Genomic DNA, 12,510 nt, shown 5'->3' with positions numbered 1-12,510 from the left:
GAGTGACTCTTCTCTGCTGATGGCATATCTAAATCCTTTTCCTTAGGTAGCGCTCGTGAAGTGAAGTGTAACCAGTGGAACAGAATGGTTGACTAGCCTGGGGCAGAAATAGGAGATGGGAAGATGGAACGGACAGTGCCTAGTGGATAGGTCTAGCACAGTGTCTATTCTTAAGTATTTACATAAGGAGTGAAGAATTGTATACACTACCAGTTTCCTCGGGACTACTGGTTTTGATTCCATCCTGCTAGTCAATCTTTGATCCAGCATGTACTGACCACCTGCCAGGTGGCTGGCACTGTGATGGGCTTAAGAATGAATGCAATATGGTCCCTCCCCTCAAGTGTTTCAATCTGTGGGAGGAGGCAGAGATGTCAAACATGTCATTACTTATTTGTCCTGATGTACTCGTATATGGACAAGGAGTGCAGATAGAAGAGAACGACTGGTTATATCTTCCCAGAGGGAGTAGAGTTTGAGATGAGTCTTGAGGTAGAAGTAGCAGCTGACCAAATCCATGGTATTGGGTTGGCCAAAAAGTTTGCTTGGGTTTTTCCATAACATCTTTTTTTTTCCTTTCTTTATTTTTAAAAATAAATTTTAGGATATATTTATTTATTACCTATTTGGGCTTCCCTGTTGACTCAGACTGTAAAGAATCCACCTGCAACTGCAGGAGACCTGGGTTCAATCCCTGGTTGGGAAAATCCCCTGGGGAAGGAAATGGCAACCCACTCCAGTATTCTTGCCTGGGAAATCCCATGGACAGAGGAGCCTGGCGGGCTACAGTCCATGGGGTTGCACAAGAGTCGGACACGACTGAACGACTAAGCACACATTATTTATTTGGCTGCTTCAGGTGTTAGTTGGGGTGCGCGGGTTTCTCTCCAGTTGCACCAAGCAGGCTTCTGAGCGTGCCAGCTCAGTAGTTGCAGCACGTGGGCTTAGCTGTCCCGTAGAGTAGAATGTGGAATCCTAATTCCCTGACGAGGGATCAAACCTGTGTTCCCCGAGTTGGAAGGCAGACTCTCAACCACTGGACCACCAGGGAAATCCCTTTGTAACAGCATATGGGAAAAACCTGAATGCAGTTTTTGGTCAAAGCAGTACAGTATTTCTGGGCATTTCAAACAAAGGGAAGTAAAGGCAGGAAATTATTTCAGAGCATGCCTCATCCTGGGGAGTATTGAGCTGATTTGTCTGCCTGTGATGGGCTGGCAGGCAAACTCTAGGAGGAGCCTTAGCACCTTCTGTGAATGCTATTGGGATTTAATTTTGTTGACAGTGGGTTTTCTCTAGGCATTGGAGGCTTCCCAGGGACTAAACATGTGCGTGCCAGTAAAACAAACACACTGAAGCAAGTTGGCCGATCTCATGAACAGAATACATTTTCAACTACTTATATATGTGTTTATACAAATCCATTGATTAAAAAATACATAGTGTTCTCTTACTAAAAAATGCTCTAGGAATAGTAATAGTAACTTGATGCACTAGACAAAATGATAAAGTAGTAATGGTCCAGACGCCTGCTTTATTATGACACTAAAGTATCACTTTAGTGACACTTTTAGTACCTAGACGTTCATTAGCCCTGTAAATGGCTTGTGGCTGTGTAGTTGCTAAGTCGTGTCTGACACTTGTGACCTCACGGACTGTAGTCCACCAGGCCCCTCTGCCCATGTGATTTGCCAGGCAAGCATACTGGATTGAATTGCCATTTTCTTCTCCAGGAGATCGTCCTGACCCGAGGATCGAACCTGGGTCTCCTGCACTGTAGGTGAATTCTTAACCACTAAACCACAGGGAAACCCATTGTAAGTGGTTTATAGATCCCAAATTCTGCATTTTAAATCAAGAAACACCCGAAGATTGTTGTCACAGAGTTACCCTGCAGGCCATTCATCTGTTCTTCCATCCTTCAATATAGCAACCCATCTGATTTGCCATCTGTTTTATTTCTTTGAAGAACTCTGGGAGGGAGTATGATAGAGTAGCAAGGACATGGTTTTGGGGAATCAGAGAAAATCTGTCATTAAATTCCATTCATACTGTTCTCTGGCATTTGTGTAAGCTAAGGCGGCTAATTTAATTTCACAAAGCTTAAGTTTCTTCATCTCAAAAATGGAGCAAATAAAATGAAACAAAATCTGTTCTATGGTTACCAAAGGGGAAAAGTGGGGTGGAGGGATAAATTAGGAGGTTGAGACTAACATATACACACTACTATATATAAAATAGGTAGCCATCAAGGACTTATTGTATAACACACAGAACTCTACTCAGAGTGGTTCTCTGTAATAATCTACATAGGAAATATAATCTGAAAAAGAATATATATACATATAGATATATTATTATATATACACATATATATGAATATATAATTTATATGTATAATATATAATTATATATCTTTGCATATTATATATTATTACAACTATATTCTTACATATAATTACATATTACTGTATATATTCTTATATATTATTGCAATTATGATATATTATTACACATGTTCAAGCTGGTTTAGAAAAGGCAGAGGAACCAGAGATCAAATTGCCAACATCCGCTGAATCATTGAAAAAGCAAGAGAGTTCCAGAAAAACCTCTATTTCTGCTTTATTGACTATGCCAAGCCTTTGATGTGTGGATCACAATAAACTGGAAAATTCTGAAAGAGATGGGAACACCAGACCACCTGACCTGCCTCTTAGAAACCTATATGCAGGTCAGAAAGCAACAGTTAGAACTGGACATGGAACTACAGACTGGTTCCAAATAGGAAAAGGAGTACGTCAAGGCTGTATATTGTCACCCTGCCTATTTAACTTCTATGCAGAGTACATCATGAGAAACGCTGGGCTGGAGGAAGCACAAGCTGGAATCAAGATTGCCGGGAGAAATATCAGTAACCTCAGATATGCAGATGATACCACCTTTATGGCAGAAAGAAAGAAGAACTAAACAGCGTCTTGATGAAAGTGAAAGAGGAGAGTGAAAAAGTTGGCTTAAAGCTCAACATTTAGAGGACTAAGATCATGGCATCTGGTCCCATCACTTCATGGCAAATAGATGGGGAGACAGTGGTAACAGTGTCAGACTTTATTTTTTTGGGCTCCAAAATCACTGCAGATGGTGACTGCAGCCATGAAATTAAAAGACACTCCTTGGAAGGAAAGTTATGACCAACTTAGATAGCATATTAAAGAATCAGAGATATTACTTAGCCAACAAAGGTCCATCTAGTCAAGGCTATGGTTTTTCCAGTGGTCATGTATGGATGTGAGAGTTGGACCGTGAAGAAAGCTGAGCGCCGAAGAGTTGATGCTTTTGTACTGTGGTGTTGGAGAAGACTCTTGAGAGTCCGTTGGACTGCAAGGAGATCCAACCAGTCCATCCTAAAGGAGATCAGTCCTGGGTGTTCATTGGAAGGACTGATGCTGAGGCTGAAACTCCAATACTTAGGCCACCTGATGCGAAGAGTTGACTCATTGGAAAAGACTCTGATCCTGGGAGGGATTGGGGGCAGGAGGAGAAGGGGGCACCAGAGGATGAGATGGTTGGATGGTATCACTGACTAGATGCACATGAGTTTGGGTAGACTCCGGGAGTTGGTGATGAACAGGGAGGCCTGGCATGCTGCGATTCATGGGGTCTCGAAGAGTCAGACACGACTGAGCAACTGAACTGATTATACATATATATTCTTAAATAATTCTTATTTATTCTTATATATTATAATAATTCTCTGTAATAAACTGTATGGGAAATAGAATCTGAGAAAGAACATATGTATTTATATATTCTTTTTACATATACATATTATATATTCTTATAATTAAATCAGGCTTCCCTGGCAGTTCAGAAATGGTAAAGAATCTGCCTGCAAAGCAGGAGACCTGAGTTTGATTCCTGGGAGACCCAGGGAAGATCCCCTGGAGAAAAGAATGGCTACCCATCCAGTATCCTTGCCTGGAAAATTCCCTGGACAGAAGAGCCTAGCGGGCTGTAGTCCATGGGGTTGCAGACAGAGGAGCCTGGCGGGCTGTAGCCCGTGGGGTTGCAGACAGAGGGGAGCCTGGCGGGCTGTAGCCCATGGGGTTACAGACAGAGGAGCCTGGCGGGCTGTAGCCCGTGGGGTTACAGACAGAGGAGCCTGGCGGGCTGTAGCCCGTGGGGTTGCAGACAGAGGAGCCTGGCGGGCTGTAGCCCGTGGGGTTGCAGACAGAGGAGCCTGGCGGGCTGTAGCCCGTGGGGTTGCAGACAGAGGAGCCTGGCGGGCTGTAGCCCGTGGGGTTGCAGACAGAGGAGCCTGGCGGGCTGTAGCCCGTGGGGTTACAGACAGAGGAGCCTGGCGGGCTGTAGCCCGTGGGGTTACAGACAGAGGAGCCTGGCGGGCTGTAGCCCGTGGGGTTGCAGACAGAGGAGCCTGGCGGGCTGTAGCCCGTGGGGTTACAGACAGAGGAGCCTGGTGGGCTGTAGCCCGTGGGGTTGCAGACAGAGGGGAGCCTGACGGGCTGTAGCCCATGGGGTTACAGACAGAAGAGCCTGGCGGGCTGTAGCCCGTGGGGTTACAGACAGAAGAGCCTGGCGGGCTGTAGCCCGTGGGGTTGCAGACAGAGGGGAGCCTGGCGGGCTGTAGCCCATGGGGTTACAGACAGAAGAGCCTGGCGGGCTGTAGCCCATGGGGTTACAGACAGAAGAGCCTGGCGGGCTGTAGCGCATGGGGTTACAGACAGAAGAGCCTGGCGGGCTGTAGCGCATGGGGTTACAGACAGAAGAGCCTGGCGGGCTGTAGTCCATGGGGTTGCAAAGAGCTGGACATTACAGAGTGACTTGCACTCACTCACTGTAGCTAAATCACTTCTCTGTACACCTGAAGCTAACCCAACATTGTAGACCGATGATGTTCCAATATAAAATAAATTGTTTTTAAGTTAAGAAAATCAATGAAATCTCTACTGTGTGGATGTGATATTTCAATGAGTTAATGTACATTTGTAAGTTTATTTTCCCCTCTGCATCCATCAAGACACACACAGGGACAAGGGACAAATGAAGCAGTGCAGCAAATTAAAGGTGGGCAGGTGATGTAAGTGATTCATGTGTGAGACTGTGATGTCTTACATGAGAGGTGTGTGTTCTGTTCAGGAATTGTTTTCTGTTCTTGTGCATTCGTGGTTGGTTTTTTTCACTCTGTGAAGAAGGAAAGATGACTAAAAGGTTTTCTTTGACTTAGGTAAGAGACAGTAAATTAAAAGACTGCGTAAGGTTCTAGCCCCCTGTAGGAGCAATAATCTTCTCTGGAGAGCTCTGTCACTGTGTCCTGAAATAGTGTGTGTGGGTTGCTCTGCAAATCTGTGTCTAACGCTTATGGTTTGTGGTTGTTCTTCCCAGTTGACCTGTTAGGCTTGTTAAATTGGCGCTCGAGCCCTCAGAATATTAAACACAACTTGAAGAAGTTAATGGAGGTGGATGGAGGAGAGATTGTGAAGGTATGTTTATTCATTCACAGATAAGACTACAGCTACTGCATCCTTAGTTCAGTATCATAAATGAACCCAATGAGTGTAAACATAACACTTAGTCTGCATTGGAAAGCAAGTGTGCCAGTCGTTAAGAAAATGCTATTTTTAAACCTGTTCTTTTGGAATCTAATTCTCCTCGTATTTCTGCACTCTGGAGCTAAACTGAAAGCACCAGATAACCTCTCTGTTTTTCTTATCTTCAGTTTTTGCAAGATACACTAGATGCACTTTTTAACATCATGATGGAAATGTCAGATGATGAAACATATGACTTCCTCGTGTTTGATGCACTGGTAAGCAGTTACACATGTTAATCTAGTATTCATTCTCACAACTTTGTGGTTTTTGATAGTTCACTATTATAAATAATGGTGACAATATCCTCCTGCATAAATATTTGTATACATCTCTCTGATTAATTCTTGAGGCAACATTCCCAGAGGTAATGTTAGATACAATTGAGTTAAAATTTTTATTTATTTAGTTTTGGCTGTGATGGGTCTTAGTTGCAGTGCTTGAACTTCTCTCTAGCTGCAGTGCTCAGGCTTAGTTGCCCCGTGGCATGTGGGATCTTAGTTCCCCAGCCCAGGATTGAACCTGTGTCCCCTGCATTGGAAGATGGACTCTTAACCACTAGACCACCAAGGTGGGACCTAGATACAATTGACTCACAGTCAAGACTTTTTTCTTCAATTCCTGTTTAATCTTCCTTTTTGATAGGCTTTTTCTTTCTCATTCGGGAAAATGAGGTATTTTACTACATTTGACATAGGAATCCCTTTTACTCTATTTAAAATTGTCTGGCCCTAAACCAGAACATGGGCTTCCCAGGTGGCTCAGTGGTAAAGTAACTGCTTGCAATGCAGGAGATGCCAGAGACCTAGATTTCATCCCTGGATGGGGAAGATCCCCTGGAGAAAGAAATGGAAACCCACTCCAGTATTCTTGCTTGGGAAATATGGACAGAGGAGCCTGGTGGGCTGCAGTCCATAGGGTGGGAGAGAGTCAGAAATGGCAGAGTGACTAAGCATGCATGCGTGCATCATAAGTAGGTGCCAAGTGGTTATTTGTTGGTTATGTGTCTGGTAGTGATAAGATGTGACCTGATAAGAGTTAACATCTGAGCAGAAAATTGAGACCCAGAAGTCTGGTGAAGTTCAGGTTTTAGAGGCACCTGAATTACGCTGAGGAGAGAGACATCCTTCAGTATTTCATTAGTTCTATCCTTGGGATAGTATCTATTATTCCCCCGGGGAACCCCTCCCCACTTCCTTCCCTGACGTGTTTACCTGTGTCCTGCCCTCTCTCTCTGGCGGTCAGCTCTCAGACCAGGGGTGCTGGATTGTATTGTCTTCCTCCCAGCATTTAGCACAGTGCCTGACACTTCATGGTTTTTTTGTTCATGTTAAGTAAAAAGAAACCTGAGACTTCTCTTCAGCTCTGGAATAGTAATGTTGGGGACGCTGCCAAAATAGTCAAGAAGGAAAAGAAGACCCCATACATTGAGACCCAGCTTGTTGACTGAATGCCAGGGTTTGTGCTGTACTGTTATTTATATTTTTCACCTTTGGCAGGTGTTTATTATTTCACTGATAGGAGACATCAAGTTCCAGCATTTCAACCCTGTTCTCGAGACCTACATTTACAAGCACTTCAGCGCCACGCTGGCCTACGTGTGAGTACCAGGCCCGGGAAGGGTCTGTGGTTGGATTGTCGATTTGTGCTCCAGGGGCTGGGTTGTTGAGAAACCAGAAGGCCGTGAGCTGAGGACCTGCACCTCTGAAGTGCAGAACTTTGTGCTAAACTTCCTGGTGGAAAGTGGGAACCATCCAGCAATTCCAACTATGGAAAAAGGATTATATTCAGGCCCTCATTTCTGGGAAGTTATGGAAGAGATAAGGCTGTACTTCCTTAAGAATCCAGAGCATCTATAGGTGAGGAGTTGAAGTTATTAGGAGCATGATCCAGGACACAGGACCCTACCCAAGATCTTAGGAGGGGGGGATGTCAGTGGGTTCAGCCAGAGGTGCCAATGGGATCAATCAGAAGGTGAAGGAGGACCACATGTGGTAGAACTGTAGGTCATGCCCTCAACTCTACACAGCAAATCTTTGTAGAAGTCATTGCTTAGAGCAGGGGTCCCCTACCCCCGGGTCATGGGCTGATACCAGTCAGTGACCCAATAGGAACCAGGTCCCACAGCAGGCGGTGAGTGACTGGTGATCACGTGAAGGAAGCTTCATCTGTATTTACAGCCACTTCCCATCCCTCACATCACCGCTTGAGCTCTGCCTCCTATCAGATCAGTGTTGTCATTAGATTCTCATAGGAGTGACCCCTCCTGTGAACTGTGCTTGCAAGGGATCTAGACTATGAACTCCTTATGAAAATCACCCTGAAAACTATTTTCTGTTCCCCTGGTCTGAAGAAAAATTGTCCTCCACCAAACTGGTCCCTGGTGCCAGAAAAGTTGGGGACCACTGGCTTAGAGGATAGAAGAAGGTTGAGTTTTCTTTCTTTTGCATAAGAGGGAGTGGTCCCCACCTTTCCCAGGGTGAAGCCTTCTTTCTGTCTTTGGAGTATGAGACCTGACTCATGTTTCCTCTGAGCTTTGCCTTGCAGAGCCCAGCTCAGCCCAGTGTGGCCTGTCCCCCAGCCCCTTGCGTTCTGGTTTTTGTGCAGAGCAGCACCATAGTGACAGGAGTGTAGCTGAGGTGGCAGGGATGTCTCGACAGTGGCTTATGCCTGATTGTGCCAATTGTTGCCAGCCGATCTGTCAGGCTACCTGCTGACCGGCTCTGCCACTCAGACCTTTGATCCTATGCGTCTTTTTCTGAACTAAACAAGAAAGTTCTCGGTTTTATTTGCATAATGGTTCAGAAATGTAATAAAACATACGTGACATTAAAGACGTGTTAATGTAGCTTAATCAGCAATTAACACAATGGATATAATGCCCACTAGGTTCAGGGAAACAGCAGATAAACCAGTGAGGCAGCTCTTTACACCCAGTAGCCTGAATTTCCAAGGCAGTAGCCACAAGAGACAAAATCCTTCATATGATCGTGCTTATTTATGGAATCCTAAAAAAAAAGTTGTTGTTCAGTCACTCAGTCGTGTCCGACTCCTTGCGACCTCATGGACTGTAGCACGCCAGGGTTCCCTGTCCTTGGCTATCTCTCGGAGTTTGCTCAAACCCATGTCCATCGAGTCAGTGATGCCAATCAACCATCTCGTCCTCTGTCACCCCCTTCTCCTGCCTTCAGTCTTTTCCAGTATCAGGGTCTTTTCCAATGAGTCAACTCTTTGCATCAAATGGCCAGAATATTGGAGCTTCAGCATCAGTCCTTCCAGTGAATATTCAGGGTTGATTTCCTTTAGGATTGACTTGGTTGAACTCCTTTCAGTTCAAGGAACTCTCAAGAGTCTTCTCCAGCACCACAACTCAAAAGCATTAATTTTTTGGCATTCAGTCTTCTTTGTGGTCCAACTCTGGAAAAACCATAGCTTTGACTATATGGACCCTTGGCAACGTGATGAACAAATAGTACAAATGAACTTATTTACAAAGCAGAAGTAGAGTCACAGATGGAGAAAACAAACTTATGGTTACCAGGGGATACAGGGGAGAAGGATAAACAGGAAGATTGACATACACACACTACATATATACTACCGTGTATAAAATAGAGAACTATTAACAATAAGACCCACTGTATATTACAGGAAACTCCACTCAGTATTCTGTAATGGCCTGTATGGGAAAAACATTAAAACCAGAGTGGGTGTATGTATATGTGTAACTGATGCACTCTGCTGTATACCTTGAACTAACACAACATTTTAAGTCAACTGTACTCAAAAAAAGAAAAAGACAGAATCCTATCTTTGGATCTTTGTTACACAGAGCCAAGTGCAGGGCTCCAAGTAGTGTGATTCTGGTAATCTGAGTTGATTTGCAATAATTGATCAATTCTACATGATTCCTATGAATTTTTCTTAATACTGGGAAAACTCAAAAAGATTGCTAGAAGAAAAGTTCAAAATTTCAGTGCCCTCAAAAATGTGAGATGGCCCAAGATTAAAACAATGCCTAGTCCAGAGGCTCTAGAAAAGCATAAAGAGCAATCCCAGAGCAGTTTTATCTGTTCAGCTGCTCAGAACTCTGGGCTGCTCTTCTTCCCATACAGTAAAATTTTCATCTGGCTCCAATTTAGGGATTCTAAAAAGTTGGGGCAGATTGGAGGGAATTAGATTTCTTTTAAGGGGACTACTTATGCAGACAAGTCCGTCCTTACAGGAACATTTGAAAAAGTCAGCATAACATGTTGTGTTTTAGTCAGTAAGTCATGTCCAAGTCTTTGCGACCCCATGGACTGTAGCCTGCCAGGTTCCTCTGTCCATGGGATTTCCCAGACAAGAATACTAGAGTAGGTTGCCATTTCCTCCTCCAGGGGATATTCATGACCCAAGGATCAAACCCATGTCTCCTACATTGGCAGGAGGATTCTTCACCACTCCTCCACCTGGGAAGCCCCTGTATAGCATACTAGAGATTAAAATGCTCTCCCAGTTCGCATCCCTTCAGCTCTTTTTCTTCATCCTTTTAAAAAGAATCCTGCAAAGGAAAAGAAACTATCCCTTGTTTGTAAGCAGAAGGGAAGCTCAAAGCCTAGACTGCAGTGAAGAGGAAATTTCTAGAAGAAATAATTACTATAGTTATGACTTCTACTTCCCCAGGAAGCCAAGTTCCCGTTTGTATAGTGTACCTTAGGCCCAAGAATACCACTTTGCCCCATTGACGCTTTTCTCTTTCTCATCCTTTTCAGGAAACTCTCCAAGGTACTGAACTTTTACGTGGCACATGCAGATGATTCCAGCAAGACGGAATTGCTTTTTGCTGCTTTGAAAGCCTTGAAGTACTTGTTTAGGTTCATCATCCAATCTAGAGTACTCTACCTGAGGTAATGGTGATGGTAATAAGATGCGGATGCTCTCCACCCTGACAGTACTTTTTTTCTTATTCCTTGTGTACATGTTCAGCTCTGTGAGCTTTTGGATCATGGAACTGTCAAATTTCAGAACTCTAGAGCTGAAGATGAGAGTAGATCTGTTGTTTAGTTGCCCAGTCTTGTCTGACTCTTGGCAACCCTATGGACTGCAACCCACCAGGCTTCTATGTCCATGGGATTTCCCAGGCAAAAACAGTGGAGTGGATTGCCTTTTCATCTCCAGGGGATCTTTCCGACCCAGGGATTGAACCCATGTCTCCTGCATGCTGGCATTTTCTTTACCACTGAGCCACCAGGGAAACCTAAGGGTGGACTGTGCAACCTTGAAAGAAGGTTCACGCTGAGTCCTTCTGGGTCAGCAGAATTTCTAAGGCAGTAGTGGCAGTTGGACTGAGGGATGCAGGTGGCTACAAAGTGCAACCTAAATGAGAGCCTTTGTTGGTGACAAAAGTCTAGGAAGTCAGGTTCCTGTGGCAAGAAAGAAAAAGAAGTTGCTCAGTCATGTCCAACTCTTTGCGATCCCATGGACTGTAGCCTACCATGCTCCTCCGTCCATGGGATTTTTCCAGGCAAGAGTACTGGAGTGAGTTGTCATTTCCTTCTCCAGAGGATCTTCCCAACCCAGGGGTCGAACCTGGGTCTCCTGCATTGTAGGCAGACACTTTACCGTCTGAGCCACCAGGGAAGTAGCAAGACTATATTTAAAATAGCAAGGGGCTTCGTGATGATATTGGATGTGCAAATCTAGGATCATGAATTATTGTTGGAAGTAGATAGAAATAGTGGCAGTCATTTGGAGGATTTGTTTCTGAGGTTTGTGTTTCTTTGCTGACTTCAAGCTGAGGTACCTGGTGAAACTAAGCACTAAAAATATGATAATTCCCAATTTGAATTCCTAGGATAACTGCTCCATCAAAAACAATAGAAATCAAAAATGAAAAAATAACCTCTCTGGGAATGCCCACAACCCCATTGCCATCGCTACTGGATTTCCAAACTGTTATTTATCTAAGGCAGATTTTTACTTTGGCAACTATAGGTAACATACTAAAATGTTAATAGGCATAAAGCTGCAAGTGAGAGGGTTTCAAGCCTGTGATTTGAGCATGTGTATTTTTTTTAACCATTGTCTTTTTTGAAAATCATAAACAAAATTAAAGGCAAACAACACGGAAAAAACTTATAACTTATAGTAAAGCTCAAAGGTCAATAGATTTACTGATTAAAGGCTCTTAAAAATCAACTACAGAATGATAAATATCCTTATACAATACAAACCAAAAATATAATTTACAAAAGAAAACAAATGGTCAGTTAAATTTTTTAAAAAATGTATACTATTAAAACGTAATGCACCATCTTTATCTCTACATTTGAAAAGGTGAAAAATCTTTATCCTTTGGTAAGAGTGGACAAATTTAGCCATGTGTTTTTTTTGTTTTTTGTTTTTTTTTATTTTTTTGTCATACATTGATATGAATCAGCCATAGATTTACACGTATTCCCCATCCCGATCCCCCCTCCCACCTCCCTCTCCACCCGATTCCTCTGGGTCTTCCCAGTGCACCAGGCCCGAGCACTTGTCTCATGCATCCCACCTGGGCTGGTGATCTGTTTCACCATATATAGTATACATGCTGTTCTTTTGAAATATCCCACCCTCACATTCTCCCACAGAGTTCAAAAGTCTGTTCTGTATTTCTGTGTCTCTTTTTCTGTTTTGCATATAGGGTTGTCGTTACCATCTTTCTAAATTCCATATATATATGTTAGTATGCTGTAATGTTCTTTATCTTTCTGGCTTACTTCACTCTGTATAAGGGGCTCCAGTTTCATCCATCTCATTAGGACTGAGTCAAATGAATTCTTTTTAACGGCTGAGTAATATTCCATGGTGTATATGTACCACAGCTTCCTTATCCATTCATCTGCTGATGGGCATCTAGGTTGCTTCCATGTCCTGGCTA

At 43.6% G+C, this 12,510-nt stretch overlaps 1 protein-coding gene and 1 non-coding gene across 3 annotated transcripts in view; one reads left to right on the top strand and one right to left on the bottom strand.

The window, feature by feature from the left end:
* Positions 1-12,510, top strand: part of DOCK5 (dedicator of cytokinesis 5) — a 281,193-nt gene that overhangs the window by 182,430 nt on the left and 86,253 nt on the right. For both annotated transcript variants that reach the window (XR_006345828.1, XM_043927733.1), the window contains exons 19-22: positions 5,401-5,498; positions 5,735-5,824; positions 7,106-7,206; positions 10,361-10,495. Coding sequence is in view for 1 of the 2 variants with exons in the window: in XM_043927733.1 (XP_043783668.1) it covers positions 5,401-5,498; positions 5,735-5,824; positions 7,106-7,206; positions 10,361-10,495 (424 nt within the window). In the remaining variant the exon portion in view is untranslated. The remainder of the gene's footprint in view (positions 1-5,400; positions 5,499-5,734; positions 5,825-7,105; positions 7,207-10,360; positions 10,496-12,510) is intronic.
* TRNAC-ACA lies at positions 11,157-11,228 on the bottom strand. Its single transcript has one exon. It is a non-coding gene; the product is annotated as a tRNA-Cys (tRNA).

Source organism: Cervus elaphus, chromosome 16, assembly GCF_910594005.1.
Source record: "Cervus elaphus chromosome 16, mCerEla1.1, whole genome shotgun sequence".
NCBI classification, from domain to species: domain Eukaryota; kingdom Metazoa; phylum Chordata; class Mammalia; order Artiodactyla; family Cervidae; genus Cervus; species Cervus elaphus.
Note: the sequence above shows the minus strand (reverse complement) of the source record. Positions and strands in the feature narration are given on the sequence as shown.